Source organism: Pempheris klunzingeri, chromosome 15 (assembly GCF_042242105.1).
Source record: "Pempheris klunzingeri isolate RE-2024b chromosome 15, fPemKlu1.hap1, whole genome shotgun sequence".
Classification (NCBI taxonomy): domain Eukaryota; kingdom Metazoa; phylum Chordata; class Actinopteri; order Acropomatiformes; family Pempheridae; genus Pempheris; species Pempheris klunzingeri.
In genome coordinates, this window is record NC_092026.1 from 21,019,209 (window position 1) to 21,035,634 (window position 16,426).

Genomic DNA, 16,426 nt, shown 5'->3' on the forward strand with positions numbered 1-16,426 from the left:
TACTTACCGGTGTCATGCCTGCTGTGGTGAACCGTAAATGCGCAATTTTCCCCTGTGAAATAACCACCGGAGTCCAGGTGTCATCAGGGAGAGCTGATGTGGCCGTTTGGAGGAGCGCACCAGTTTGATGTCAGCCGAGATTTGACAGAGCGCCGGAGTTTGGGATGCCAGAGAAAGCTTAGAGAGACGATCCTCGGCTGCTTTCACCTGGATTCAACACGGGCTGCCCGGAGCCATGGCCTCTGAGGTGGCGTGCGGGCTGGCCTTTAGGTTGCTGCTGCCACTGTGTCTTGCAGCTGGTGAGTTTTTTTCTCTTTAATCCACTTTCTACGCATCTTAATTGGCTTATTCCTCTATATGTGCGCAGGGGGTTGTTGGATGATTTATCAGTGAAGAGTTTATCTCAGAGCTTATCTGATATTATCCTTTAAATTACACTTAAAAGTAACATTTATGGAAGGCTGCAGCTCCTTAAATTTGTGACTCAGTGTTTGTTTTCATTTTACAATTACAGAACTGTGTGAACATTACATTGATTTTCCTGATAATTTATGACTGACCTGATGCTGGAGGTCACAGTTCATTTCATTCCTCATCACTGCTCTGAAACTGGGGCTAAACAGACTTCAGAGTCATACACTAGCCATTATATATAAATTACAAACCAGAGCAGCGGTGTACCAGCACTGTTCTTCACCTGCCTGTCACCTTTTATTGGATTTGGTGAAGGAAGCCCAGCTGGCAGCAGAGCGTCCAGTCACTGCACCAACCTTTTGGAGTCTGTGCACTCTGCAGTGTTAAAGTCTCACTTTGTCTCTCTGCAAATGTCTTATATCGTGAAACAGGCAAATATCAAGTGCATCTTTTTCTCTTTCCAGCTAGAACAATCAAATCATAAACCAGTTGACAGGTTTAATTTATTCTCAGAGTAAAAACTCTTCCTTACTGTAAGACTTAAACTGCATCATGTATCTCTTTGTAGCATTAGAAATTAGTTTCTCGTGTGGTTTCTGAGTTTTGCCTACTGCCTATTAATGAATCATCACTGTTGTTATTGATTGTTTAGCTGCTGACTGGATGCTCAGTGCATGCCTGCAGTGTTAATATTGTTAACTGACATTTCTATTGCTGCGACAGTGTTAGAGCTGCGTGTCTTGTGTTGCTTCACATCCCTCAGAGTTTTGGTCTGCGGCGTGTGTGTGTGTTTGCAGCATTTGTGACTTTGTTAAGCAAAGCGCAGATGAAGTTAATGTTGCAGTGTGAGCAAGTGTTTCGTTTGATTCACCATGCAGATTCAGAAGATGATGACTCACAGTCAAACCTCTGGCAGCTTATTTAGACTCAGGTGTTACTTTTAAACAGTCTGGAAAAGTCGAGTATTATTAATTTCACTAAGGCACTCAGTTAAACGCTGATTAGAGTTTGTGGAGATGAATCTGGAGGTACGATGACACCTCGGATCAGACTCTATTAAATGCACTTTACTTTGTGTTTTAAGCTGTAATTCTGTGGCAGGCCACAAGTGAAAAATCATTAGCGTCTAACTGCGACCTGTGTAAGACTTATGGGGCTGGGGTTGTTTTAAAGCTTTCTATAGATAAAACCCACTCTGTATCACCATAATGCATCGCTTGACAGCCCGACGCCCCCTTTATTTCCAAAAGCAATTGGGAGACCATGTATTGTCTCCATTAATTCGTGGAAAGTCGTTTTAACAGTATGAATTAATAATGCGGTTGTGAGGGGGAGACGATTTGCCTTCCCTTTTATCGTAAACATACCTTTTAATATTTTATGTTTTTTCAAAGTGCAGATGAGAACTTGTCATTTACTGCAGCTGCACACAGTAACTGACAGGATGAAGGAAATGTAAAGTGGAAAGAAATGAAGGTGCACAGGAGGAGACGACGTTGAGGATGAGAGGAGTTACTTCTGTCATGAGCATCACCTAATTTTACTTTATTTCAGTCAGAATACTCATCAGATTACTATATTTGTCTTTATAATTTGCAACGCTTGTGGCTTGAAGATAATTTTAGGTTTTTATTTCTTTTCTGTCCACATTTACAGATTTTTGGCTTTTGTTCTAAGTGTTTTTGGAGCCAAATATGATTTGAAACTCTATAACATCTGATGTGCACTGCAGCACAGCAGATGTTATGTGGCTCCAAACATTATCCTCACTGTATATGTTCACTTAGATAACATATGTTGCAGCTCGACGCTTCCCTCATGTCCCAGTGAAAGACTCGTGTGCTGACGTTACATAGTCTGTGTTTCCTGTTGGTCATCTGACAGCACCTCTATTGAAAAGCAGAAAACTGCTGGGCTCATGTGTACACAGTCCCTGCAGATTTACACACAGCAACAGTTTTTGCTGATCAAACAGGCTGCTGTTTATGTGTTTACTGGCAGAGTTTGGAGTGTGAACATGATTATGAGCACGCACGTTATCAAATGACTCATCTGATATCAGACTTGTGGTGTGAACACACAGACGGTGCGACGGGTCAGCTGTGCTGCGTCGGGCAGGTTGCAGCAGAGCACAACACTGAAGCAAACAGAGGAGGAGGGAGCATCAGTGGAGTCAGGCAGACGCAGTCATGATCATCGTGGTTCAGATGTAAAAATAATGCTTTTAACCCACTGAAATCATACTTGTGTTGTCTTTTCTAATATCTGAACACGTAGGAACAAAGCTTTCTTGACTTTACTTATCATTTTTCTGTTGTTTAACTTCAACATAATTACAGAAAAGCTGTCAAAAGTGCCTCTGATTAGTTGAAATGAACATTTGCCATCACAGTGCTAAAAACTCAGACAAATAAATGTTTTCTGTTTGTAAGAAAAGCCATAATTGGCCAGAATTTTATCACACTCAGACTTAAAATTATCGACAAGTGCTTCATTTCTATCTAGCTACTAGCTATGTAGCCATCTGCAGCCCTGGATCAAATTGGCTGTTCCCAGAAGATGTTATGTCATCTGAAAGGATAATTCTTAAACCCAAACACTGATTATTAACAAACTGCTTACTAGGTCTACACCTTATACGCTTTTTTTTTTTTTTTTTTTTTACCTCCATCAACCTTTTAGTTTTTACTTTCATGCTCTGCTGAAAACAGTGAACTTGATGTGGTATGCTCTTTATTATTTTCTTCAGAGGGATTTAAATTCCTCAGTTATCTCCCAGTGCTCGGTGTTGCCAGGCACCGCACCACCTTATTTTCTACCAGGACATTTATGTTTTTTGGGCTCAAACTCTGAAGTCAGATGGCCTTGATTTCACAATAAGAGCTGGTTTGCGTCTCCTGTGTTCAGGCTTTGTGTGGCTGTGATAACAGCTTTTACTGGGAGAGACAAAAGCCTGATTCAGACATGAATGGGGATTTTTTACAGTAATTTGATGTCTGAAAACAATGGCAGTTTATTTTCATTCCCTGTGTAAAAATCCTCAGATGGTGAGTCATACAGTGAAGGCAAATGGTCAGGAAAGCTGCGGTCAAGTGTCAGCAGGAGCAGAGCCATGCAGATATGTGATTATCTCCATCTCCTCACAGTGTAGATACAAAAGGATTTCTTTAGATTTATAACCCAGAGCAGAGGAATAATAGGGGCAGCAGGTTACACACAACCAACTTGTGCAAAACAGGCATGTTTAGAACTTGTTTAATGCCACATTTAACGAAGATAAAGTGAAGTGGGTGGGGATAGAAATGATGCAAGATGTGAGACCAAGAATTTGAGATTGTGAGTCATTCCCTCCTAATTCACTCTAGAGGTTTAGGATGAAGAAATATCTCACTTGCTGAAAAGTTTGAAACAAGAAGAAATGTTATGAGTAAGCATTTTTTTATATCGCTGTATTAGTTGTGGAGTGTTTGGCACATCAAGCATACATGCATGCTTGAAACCAAATGGCATGGATGATCTACAGATGTTGGGGGTTCTGTCAAAGATGACAGACCCCGTAGCATTTATTAACGTTTGTTAGTTTTCACTGGTCTGTCTCTGAGCACAGAGAAAACAGGGAGGCTCACTCACTGTAGGGCTCCAGCAAGGGAAAAGTCAGAGCCAAGTCAAATGTCAATGAATAGGTCCATTGAGTGTGCAAAGATAAATAAAAGCACCATTTTCAGTAGTTAAGTGTAATTTTTCAGTACTTCAAGACCAGTAGCTGCCCAGACGGGCCAATCTCTCTGCCTGAGACGGTAACTCATGCAGCCGACCAGGTTGTAAACTTTGCGCTTGTTGATTTAACCGTGGAGAGAAATTTGGGAGGTCAGACTGTGTGTCCACATTTTGTACAAGGTTGCTGTGTACTTCCCTCCCTGACGTACTACCCCCTGACCTAAAAATGTTCAAAGAAAGTTAAGGCAGGATGGAGCTTATCACATATTTGAAACAGGGGGATGTGCAGTGTGTGCTTGAATGAGTAGAAAACACCTTTTTACTGCTATATTATAATGATAATAGTTGCATCACCTTCAGTGTCCCCTTCAAGAATTGCTCTTAAGGCATTTTTGTTATATTTTGTTGTTGATATTTCACTGTTGATTTATTTCAACAGAGAAATAAAAAAATATCTGCCCTTGATTATGTGAAATATTATTTGGGCTGATTTTTACAGCTGTAAAAAGTATTCAGGTTGTTAAAAAGGCTCAAAATGTGCTACATGCATGGGCGTCAGTGGTGAAACGGACAAGTGTTTGCTACTGTGTGGTTCATTTTGGCCGCGTTAATTGATGTTCAGTCAGCAGGTGATGTGAGCTGTTTAACTGGTAAAAGCCCCGATCTGGGCAGATGGTCACTCTCACTCGGGGAAATGAGGTGCGTTACGGGTCAATACATCAATTAATGGTTTTTGGAAGTCATGTTTGCACTTAAGACTTTTAACTTTCATCATGAGCTCAAAAGACTTCCTCCATATGACTTGTGTGTGTGTGTGCTGGACTGACTGAAAAGTAGAGCAGGGCTGCGACTAACATTTGTTTTCATTATTGATTAAACTAATGATGATTTTACTGGTTAATTGTTTATAATTTTACAATTACATAACTCCGAGATACTTGGCTAATCCTCACATATGAGAGGCTTGAACCGAAGAATGTTTATCTTAAACAATTAATCTGTTTCAGAACTTATTTTATTTATACAAAAATCAAAATACCTCTTTCATTTGACTTTTGAACAAACAAAATTAATAAATGAAGGAAATACAAAAAATATAGTGATGATATTATACTTAAACTTAACATTAATGAATAGAAGCCATCAAATCATAGTATGATCAAAGACCAAAACCAAATACTGGATTCTTTTTAGACGCCAGTCACGACATTTCACGCTCCATGTGGCTGCGTTTCATGTAAAGTTGTGGCAGAATAAAGCAACTTTCCTTTTTTAAGATTTCAGAGGTACATCAGGCATGTCAGGGGCATCTGGGCACGCCGTTACAAAAATTTTTGGGATTTTGTTTGGTGGAGTTTTATCATGAAAATCATGATCCAGCTTCAATAATGCTCACAATCCACAAAAGGCTTTGGGATTCTCGCATAATCAAATCTTCACTTTTGATCTAAAGCTGTACTTTGTGGGGCATTAAATATCAGAGGAGCGGAGCTAACTGCTGGCTGCTCAGTCAGCTAATTGTCTCTCTTGACACCCAAGGACAATCAGGTGATTACTGTACTTGTTAACAAACGTCCGTTCCCTGAATGACTGAATGAAGCTCAGGCTCTTTTTGTGATGCAGGCCAGATAAACAGATAATGAGGCTTGAGAGTGAAAAGTTTGGTCGAGGAATGTTCTGGCTTTTTATTACTACCAGCAGCTTTTTTACACCAGGAACATTTTAATGAGTTTCACCACATGTTTCTCTCAAATCTGTGTTTACTTTATCTCAGCGACGACTCCTGACCAGGCAGCTTGTTACCATTGCCAGCTCCTGTACTTAATTGCACTTGCCCTGTTAAATGTTTTGTAATGCACACACAGCAATAAAGACACTTGAATTGAGTTTTGTTATTGTTTTTTAGGATATAAAAAAAGGAGGATTTGCTGCTCAATCTAAATTTTTGTCTTTTTTCCCTACAGCTTGCCTGTTCAGGTACAATGCCCTGTCCTTCGTCTACCTCATCTATCTCCTGCTTATTCCACTCTTCGCAGAGCCCACAAGCACAACAATGCAGGGTAAGATCATAAGCACATCTACACTGCAACTGTCTTGCAACTTTGAAGGCTTTTACACGTTCGATGGCTTTGGCTTTGTCCATCGCCTGGAGAGTCTTGACCGCTTCCCAAAATTCTCCAGTTTGAATTGCAATATTGTTCTCTGTAATGTAAACCAGCACTTCTCCAGGGGACTTGATTTCCTTGAGATGAAGATGGATTCGGCACATTGTTCAGTCCATGAAAGGTAATATCGGCTAGTGCCGGCATGAGCCCATCTGTAATAATAAAAATGATCCAAGGCCAGCCAGATCTGAGATAGAAAGATGTGATCCATCTGGACCGAATCAAATATCCACTTTGTTAAAATTAACATTTTAGGCTTTGGTTTGGTTTATTTGCACAGATAACACCCATGTAAAAAATTTAAAACTTGACACACAAGCTTTACAGATTTGGAAATAAACCTAAAAGAGGCTGTAAAATACCCTTTAGAGAAAAAAAAAAAAGTAGAGATGAGGGCTGTTTTTGATAACAGCTAACCACTTCAACCATGGAGGGGGGCATAAGTTACTCCTAAGGCTCCACTGAGTCTTTAGATGGGTTTCATTTGGTAATCTCATGATCTGCACGCATTTGACAAGTGTTATTAGTTAAATCGGCCAAAGAGGAGGTTGAGGTATTTAAGCTCTGTGGTATTTTGATTTAGAAAAGGCTTCAGTAAATGAAAACCACTCCTAATGCCAGTGAACTAGCTCTCACACAGTCCTTCGACAGCTTCGATGCACTCATCTGCCGAAGAAATATAAATCACAGTGCACCTCTGAGGCTGAGGTTTATGAGAAGTGACTGAGGTGACTGTTCTCCTTACGGGTGATGAATGTGGGATTGCGGTCTGCAACTTCAGCCGTGCCTTTATGCACGGCCCTCACCGCAAAAATACTAAGCGTTGTACGGTTCTCTGCAGGAGACCACATGCAGTGTTTAATAATACATAAACCCATATTGGTGGAGCGAACAACATCCAGTCGGAGAGCCGTCTATGCTCGTCTCCAGCTGAAATAACAATCAGGAAGTAAAGGAGGAAGAGAGAGAGAGAGGAAGGAGCAGAGAAAGTGGACCACTTACACTTTCATCAATAGTTAAAGAGCAAAGTCTTCTAGTAAAGCTCAGCGTTCATGTATCTGATGGCTGCTGACTTCAAACGTAGTTCAATGCATGGAAGAATTTGTGGTCTTTTTTTTCTTTTTAAATACGAAACCTTTCCTGTCTTATTATCCTAAAACATGAAGTGGGCATATAGCCAAAATGTCCTGTGCCCCTAATTTAGATTATGCAATGGTGCCTAAATATACATTCGAACATTAACAAGAAATAACAAATTGAATCTCCAGTGAAACTAAGGTCTCCTAAACGTTTATAGCCTCAAGAATCAAGTTTTTTTTCTGAGTTATGAGACCTGATTTTTCACCTAAAAGTCAGTTGTGTTATTAATTCTGTTCCATTTACAGAATTTACCTCATTTATTTTCCCATTGGAAGGCAGCTCCGCCATGAGGGTTTTCAAAAACAAAACAATGGCTCCCAGCAGGAACGATGTGAAAAAGGAAGAAATTAGTTTTACTTTTACTTTAAGGATGCTCCTGCTTTCCTTCAGTTCTGGTTTATCTGACTGCCCATTCATACACACATTTTCCGCTGCTTATCTGGGGCCAGGTCACGGTATCAGCAGGATTATCTTGAACATTGATGAACAGTTTGAATAATAATTATTTCTCATATTAATCACTGAACTTGAGTTGTGACATTTGAACACATTGTGATTGTCACCTAACAGGAAGCACTGTTCATCATTGTGGTTAAACTCTAATCGGACTTTTACACCTTCCAGTAACTTTGGACTCCTGGTGTTGCCAACAGTACAGTTGCAGATGTTATCAATAATGTAAAAAATGTTACAGCACTCTTTAGAACAGCTGCTTGTCTTTTTCATCGTCCACATTATCTCTCTAGTGAACAGCTGAAAGCAGCCTGTTCTCTTGGGGCCGCCATAACTCCTTTTCTGCACGAGTTGAGCGTGCATGAATTAATGAATTCATCATCAACACTGAGCAGCTGCCTCCTGAGCAGCAAGCTGGGGTTTTCACCCAAAAGACATTTGCCTCTGCAGAAACGTTGGCACAAGTTTGAAAATGAAATCAGCAGAAAGGAAGCAAACCCTGTATGCTATATTATTATTATTATTATTATTATTATTATTATTATTATTATTATTATTATTAAGAAGAAGCTGTTGTATAGTTAAAAATAGTTCACAGCTTTTAAGCATATTTGAAGTATGATATGTATGCTTCGTATTTGACAGTAGTATTTTTCAAACTTACAAAATAAAACAGCCAATCCAAAAAAGCTTTCAAATGTCAGAATATCTGAAGGTTTGGAGTAAATGATGATCTAAAGGTAATCAAAATAGTAGAACAGCCTCTTAAATGCACTAAATCTTAAGCTCATCTATTCTTTACAATTAGATCTCATTGTAGCATTTAAGCTGTTTTTTGCTCCAGAAGAAGCCGTTTGTGAAATTAAGTTGTCAGTGTGAATTTCTACCAGCTTATGTGTAACCTGCGTGTATTTAAACAGACACTGTTGTGTTGACTGTAGCTGTTCATGAACAGAAGTAAACACAAAAGAAGTGAGTATCAGACAGGTAAATAGCCACAGGCGCAGATAGTCTATGTTCTTCTAGTGAAACACCTGCCAGAACACACAGCGTCCCATCTGTCTGCTTCACCTGTCTGTCATCAGGGAGGCGCACAGCGGGCTGAAAGAGGAAGAGTCAGTTAGCATTTCAGGATTATTTAAACTGATTATAAAATGATTGGAAACTATGATAATTGCAGGTTGTTTTAGGTAAATATTTGTCTGATCATTGAAGGAAAATGTATTCAGTTTGGGTGCCAGACATTTTTGAATCCCAGTTCACTGTGGTTGAGGCCAACATTTGTTTGTACTGTGAGTTGTCCACTTAACTTAGATTGTATTCAAGTAGGAAAAGTAGTTAATCACATTGTGATTATAATCTTGAGCAGATGATCATAATCTGTAGAGTTACAACTTGTTGTCTCATCCCTCCCGGCAGGAGTGTGTCACATTTAAATAGTTCATTTAATTAATGCAAAGCCTACTGTAGAATCCCAAATACACACTGACAGTACCAAATTAAATAAATACACACCTCCTAGTGCCAAAAAGAGTCGCAGCACATTTTTGAATTGTCTGAGGGGAATTAGGAGAGGATTGAGCTAAATTCAGTGCTTTGTTTTGATGGTCTGCTTCATTTTGTCTGTTGAATCTTAAAGGACATGCGGCAGTTTAATCGGTTAAGTTAATTTAAACCAAATGTTAGCCGTGAATAATTCATTAGCTGTAATTTGCTTTAAAAAGCCACAGCAGCGCGGCATGCCGAAAGATATGCCAGTATACCAGACTCCAGTCCTAGCTGGAGATAAACAATATCTTATGCAACCTGTTGTTGTTGTTGTTTTGTGATTTACTCTCTAATGTCGTAATTGCAGTATTTGGCTCCGCATCCCCTTCAATTCTCAGCGGAGGTGAACACAGTCTGAACTGTCTGAAGAGCCTTTACATTGGTCGCTGTATGCCTTGTTGAATGGGAACCGACACGACAGTTTCCCCTTTGGGGAGTGTTTTAGTGCTGTTGCATGAATTTGTATAAATATTTGATGTTATGGATGATTTATGAGGTTTATGTTTTAGCTGGTAGACATCCAATGAGGTGTCTGGCTTTGACACAGCCCCTAGTTTTCCTATATTTATTTTTTAAATCGATCTTTATCATACCTTTATGTAAGAGCTGAGGTAACTTTCTCCCTTGTATTGTCTGGCAGAGACCAGATGATTGCACTAAGGTTCAAACCACTTCATTGGCCCTCTCTGACGCTATGATTTGGCCGTATCATGTGGTTAAATCGGGTCTTAATGCTGTCAAATGGATACGATTGTCTGATTGATTGGGGGGGGGGGGAGCAGCAACTGTTAAAACTAAACAATGCCCTCTGTTTTGAAAGCCTTTAAAAGGTGCTCCTGGGACGGTGCTTTGAGACTGAATAGTGAAGCAAAGCGAAGTACTAATTCAAGATGAGCGTCAGGCAAACCAAGACAGATGGCCGTCACACAACAAAAATGCTCTTTTACAAATAGGAAAAAAGCGGGAACGAGCCAAAGCAGTTGTGTTGTCCAGAACCTTAGGACCAATTTGGATGCAGGAGCTTGCTAACAGACCTCATACCTCATATTTACAAGCATTCTTCTCCCTCTTTGTGAAAGCCCAGGGAATTGCAATGGGAAATTAGCACAAATTGTTTTCACTTCAATATTTAATTTGCCTGCCGTGGTCTGTTGTTGCACACATTTGAAAAGGTAAACCCTCCATGGCCTGAGGCTCCGCAGTAGCGGTTCACCTCAGCAAGGATACTGTGCCATACAATGATATAAAACTGTTATGTGTTCCCCCTGCAAGGATGCAGTAAATTTAATTAGGTGGAGATGTGGCTCTGTGAGAAACTGGTGGACCAAACCTCGCAGATATGTGGGGCAATTTAATCATTCAGGCTATTATTATTGCCATTTTGTCCTCAAAGAAGTGAGTCCCATCAAGCTTGCTCATCCCTGAGGACGAACATTTTCATTTTTTGAAATGCAATTGCAATGAGAGGGGACTGAAAAAAAACCAATCCTGCTGTAGAGGTATCACCATAACAACTCCTGAAATTATCCCAAATACCTGTAGGTGCACTATAAAATAGCCATGTGCGGAGCAGCTGTGGCAGCTCCTCAGACGGCTCTCATCCTCCCCACCCAGGATCAGTAACGTCCACTGACAGCTGTATTCTTCACCGACATTAAAGAAGGACTCCGGGTCAGTCAGCACCTCCAATCTGTGTTTCTCTTATTGGTCTCGGGCTGCTGGAGTTTTCTGCGAACGTGAACAGCCACTAAAGCCAGAAACCAAAGAATCAAATCGGGTATAAAGGCTGTTTTTCTGCCTTCAACGATGAATTAGAGACTTAGAGAGAGAATTAGAGGCCTTGTGGTCCACCAGAATGTTTATTTGACTTTTCAGCATAAATAAGCTCAGCTCTACGGTAGTGTTGCCAGTTCTTACTCAGGATATGTATCATGATCCACAGAAAATCCCCCTTGGGTGCTCTCCCAGTCACCTTCACCCCTTTTTTTTTTTTTTTTTTTTACTAATTCATTCAAAACAGCTCTAGACTTCACAGCTTATCACATGAATATGAATCACTGTTCTCTCAGCAGTACAGGAATGCAGAAATACAGGCGCTTTTTAAATATTGCACACCTCAAAAAGGATTGAAGTTTCATCCCTGTGTTACACAAAGTTCTGTTTCTAGAAAAAAAAACTACCCCAAAAGAGACTTTTTCTGGGTTTCAGTGCATGAACGGCAGAAATAACATGTGGAAGTCCTTAAAGTGAGTGGTGGTGGTGGTGAACTCACTGTAGCTGCTCTCTTCCTCCAGGCCACACAGGGCGTCTGCTGCAGTCCCTCTGCTTCGCCAGTATGTCCTTCCTGCTGCTCCACATCATCTATCAGATTACCATCCACAGCCTCCTGGCAGGGGACTCCATCACTTCCGACTTCAACTGTAAGTACACTGCAGCCGTAATGTTCCAGGCTCTAAAGGTACTGAGGCTTGTTGTGTATGTTGCAATCAAAGCAACTCATAAGTGAATTTTTAATATTTGTCTCTGTAGTACAAAATTATTTAGCCAAATACGGTTAGAGGAAAAGTAATTGTTGCCTTGATTTTATTCATCGGTAACACTTTTTTCCAGTCCCGTAGAGTTAGATACAGACAGGAACAAATTAAAGGAAAAATCAGTGTAAAAGAGTGAAGGAATATGTCAAATCCAGATGCTCCCTTGCACCAGAACTCACCAAATGGCTTTAGTATGAAAATTATGTGAATAAAATGCCAGGGCCTTCACAGTCACCACATCTCAACCCAGGTGAACACCTGTGGAAAAGTTTGGACCAACATGGAAGACAAATCTCTCCACCAGCATCTCATATAAGACCAAAGAATATAATTCAAATTTTCATCTTTGATTGTCTGATTGTCCCTGGTGCTAGATGTCCTTTCGTTATGTCTGGCTGTCTTTGTTCTTCTTTTTATCTGCTGCACTCAGGTCTCTCTTGCAAAAGTGAGATTATCCGATTAAATAAAGGTTGTGTGTATAAATAAGGGAATATCTTTTGGTGGAATCATGTTCATCCCTCCAATAAATCCACGCTTCATGTTAGTTTATGCTTGAATTTCTGTCGGTACAAAGGTGGGCGGGATGGATGTGGGCGTGCAAAGACTGACACTGGAAGAGTTTCCTGAGTCCTGTATGCGACTGAATTAAGACTAAGTCACTTTGGTTAAGGTCATGTTGACGTCACTCTTTTATCTCTACTTGCATTAGAAACACAAGCAGCCCAAACTGACCAATCACAGTTCTTACGGTTCCACATGTAGCTGCCTTATCCCCAGAGTGTTGTTCAGTGTATTAGGAGGTGCACTTCAGTATAAATAAAGCTTAAACACAACCATAAAAAGGATATTTAAGGGAAAATAAATTAAAATCACTGCAAGTCAATGTTTTATAGATATATTGCATGTAGATTTGCAAATACAAAGTAAAGTTAAAGAAACTTTCCTCATTATGTCAATAAAAAACTATATCTGATATTTTAAATTAGAAATATATCAACATCATTTCTGGAGGGAGACAGGGTTGGACAGTTGACATAAAGCGCCATGAGTACATGCAGTATTAGGAATCAAACCCCCTAACTGTGGCAGTGTTGGCACTTTTTGCAGATCAATTTACCCACTCTGAGCGCTCACCTGAGACTACAAAGGCGAGATCTGTACTTGTTGGGCCACATGTTTGTGACAAACTGTGTGCACACGTGTGTCCCATCCATCACACTGGCCGTTTTGTGTTTAAACTCTGACCTGAGCTATTGATGCACTGTCACACAGTTGTATATCACCAGAGAAGGTGTAGTTTTTTCGCAGCCCAAGGGAAAGTTTCCATCCAGAAAAAATTAGCGATGACATGCCCCATTTGCAGGCTTAGGTAAAATGCTCTCTAATAATGATTCACCATTTCTAGAAATATCCTCACTCTTATTGCATTTTGTCACATCATGAAGATTTATGAATCTAACACATTCCTCAATGTAATTAGCTTCCTTGTGCCATATGGCGATGCAGAGGTTCTTGCTGCCAGTAAAGCAAACACTGTAAGCTACTGACTCAGTGTTGGGAAGGTGTTAATAGTTGGCCTTGGGCTTCTCATGAAACTCTGTATCAAACTGTAAAATTTGAATGCGTCTAGACGGGACAGACGCTGACCTTGTGTACTAATGACTTGTTCTTTCTAATGGATGTAAGGTGGCTTTCCACCCTCCAAGTACAGCCAACTTTGCTGAGAGAGCAGAACGGACCTTATCGCCAGAGGCAGAAACACAGAGCTGTTCAGAGACGGTAGACTAAATATTCACTCAAGGAGATCTTTATTACTGAGGCCTCGAGGGCTGCAGTTTTTGGCAGATCAAACCCTGATGTGAGGAGCCCATAAATCCTATCCATATACTGCATATATCTATGAATTATCTATCTGTCCATTGATTCTTTCTTTTTTTTAAATGATAGTTACCTGCGTTAACATATCTTGCGAATACTTGCAACATAATTTGTACTTTGAAATGCTTTTTTCCCCTCAAACTAGCCGTTCAAGCAACTTATTGAATGGTTCAAAGATAATTAAAACAAGCAAGGCAAAAAAACAAAACGTATAGAAATTCTGGAGAGAAGCACAATAAACAGTGTTAAGTGTGGATAAGGAAACGTCTGTTGACGATTTATCTTCCTCCTGTTATTTTTTCCTATATAATGAAGAGCTGATCATATTAACAAGTATTGTCTGTAGCCAATACTGTGGTGTAGAGCTCCACTGTTGTCCAAATACTATTAAAAACACATAAATGTGAGTGTTGCTCTGGGTGATACGTTCCTTCATTACCATGAACACACACACTGTAGTTTATTCATATCAAGCCCACATACACCCTCTTGTTACTATAAATACTGAACAGAGCACAAAATCTGTATTAATCCTTGGCCTGTTGAGGTAATGTTTGATAAGTGCTACAGTGCCCAGCTGTTAAGGTAAGTATACTGTATATTAATATAACGCATTATTGGTTTTGGCTTATTCAAGGATACCTTTGACAGTAACAAAATCAGTAAAAAGAAATACCACTAGCCTTAAGTCAATCCAGACTGTTGCTTCAAATTAATACCCATAGTTACCCTATTAACAGTAACAAGCATTGTGTTCTCAACTCAAAGAATCTCTGTTACATTAACAACGATAATCGGTGATCAGCTCTCTGGATTTTAGGTCGCTGGAAGGATGATGGTTATCTATAAGGCAAAGTATTCAAGGTTTTGTCTCAGACTTTATATGATAAAACTCCACTGTCACTTGAGTGAAAAAGAAATTTTGTGTATTTATTTGCATCATTTAGCAGTAAAGTCCCTGCACGAGCACTGGGCTGCTCAGGAATGACCTCATAGTGAACAGCTGGCAGATCCTTGCTGTCATTTAACAATTAATGAGGCGAATGGTGGAGAAATATAACATCACAAGCTCATGGTGAAACATTTCACATAGAGCCAAAGAGACTCAAAAGCATGTTGCTGACAGGATATTGCACAATATTTTGCATACATACATATTTGTGGACTTGTGATTTTACCCCATTGTGATGATTTGTAGACATGTTTTTGGGATTTCTCCTTCCTGAAGTTAATGTCATCCTATTTTTATTTTTGGATACATATGCAACAGGAAGTCACACATTACTCTTTGTCCCCTTGATCCGCCGCCTACATTCTGTGTGATTGCCTTATCTCAGGTTTCTATATCTGGCATGTAGCCCCTTGACACCCTTTTCCTTTTGGCAGCCAAGTATAAACAAGGAGTTTTCCTCCCTCAAGATAACTCCATATAATTTCCGCTATTCGCCGTAGCCAAATACGCCATTAGAGGAGTAAACTGAGTTGAGCATGAAAACCTTTCCAGAAAAAGCTAACACCTCCATCTGTTAGAGCAGGTCAGTGACTGGTCACCAGATGAGCTGGGGCCGGCTTCCTTTGGAGTCATCTGTCATTCCTCAGTGCTGACTCGACAGTGTGGGAGCTGCATTTACAAACAGTCGAGAGTGTTTGTGTTAACCGTCGGAGAGCACCAGATGGGTGGAACTCACTTCATTACAGATAATGTCAACTAAATTTTCACATAGTGACAGATAAAGTACACTACGCCGACTTTCAAAATACTTTCCTGTGATTGTCTTAAGTTTTTGCCAGCCATTGTTCTTAGTGGCAACCTCCACCCATCTGGCGACTAAGTAGATTTAAAAAAAAAAGGGTTTGCAAGTTTGAAGATGGCCATGGATATTTCACCAGCTCCTAAAGAGCAAACGGCCTGTTGAATGGCTGTTTTGTGGGCAGTTCTCCAGGGATAGTCTTCATTAAGTCCCTCCTGCTTACTGATTGTCCGATTCTAGTTATGACGTGCTGAAAAGTCGACTCTGCATATCACCAGTCTCTGCGGAAAAGGGGAACTGGCATTAGGCCCCAGAGATGGAAGAGAGAGTGTAAAGAAATGCTGTGCTGAGAGGTTAATGGCCCAGCAAGTACAAAGGGTGTTTTATGATGTTCACATAAAGTCTTAGGACAGGTATTTTTGGTACTCAGCTGGGGTGGAAAGCGGCCTCGCCTCGGCAGGCAGAAAGTCTCACACTCTTTTCCAGAAGAGTCCATGCTGAGTTCAGACGGCATTACACAACAGTCCTCTCCTCATCCTATGGATCAGACTGGCCTGACTTTACCTCTGGTGTTTCTCGTTTGTGATATCACACACAGGAAGGGTTTCCTCTTACACCTGTAAGCTCAGTTTGGGCTGGATGAAGTTAGGTGTTGCAGATGTTTGGACTTGGACAGACTCTGTTTTTTCTGTAGTCACTGGGCTGACACCTCAAGATGAAGAGTTTCTATTTGAAGATTTAAATGCTAATCTACGACCTGTATAAATCTCTGGGTGATTATTAGGGATAACAGCAACATCAGTGGACCTTATATCCTCCTGTTTGG

At 40.3% G+C, this 16,426-nt stretch overlaps 1 protein-coding gene across 1 annotated transcript in view; it reads left to right on the forward strand.

Moving 5' to 3' along the window:
- The first annotated feature begins 231 nt into the window (after window positions 1–231).
- The window catches only part of LOC139213996 (piezo-type mechanosensitive ion channel component 2), a 74,172-nt gene continuing 57,977 nt past the window's right edge, over window positions 232–16,426 (forward strand). Inside the window, exons 1-3 of the mRNA XM_070844727.1 lie at window positions 232–299; window positions 6,096–6,191; window positions 11,732–11,857. Of these exons, the coding sequence (XP_070700828.1) occupies window positions 236–299; window positions 6,096–6,191; window positions 11,732–11,857 (286 nt within the window). The 5' untranslated portion in view covers window positions 232–235. The remainder of the gene's footprint in view (window positions 300–6,095; window positions 6,192–11,731; window positions 11,858–16,426) is intronic.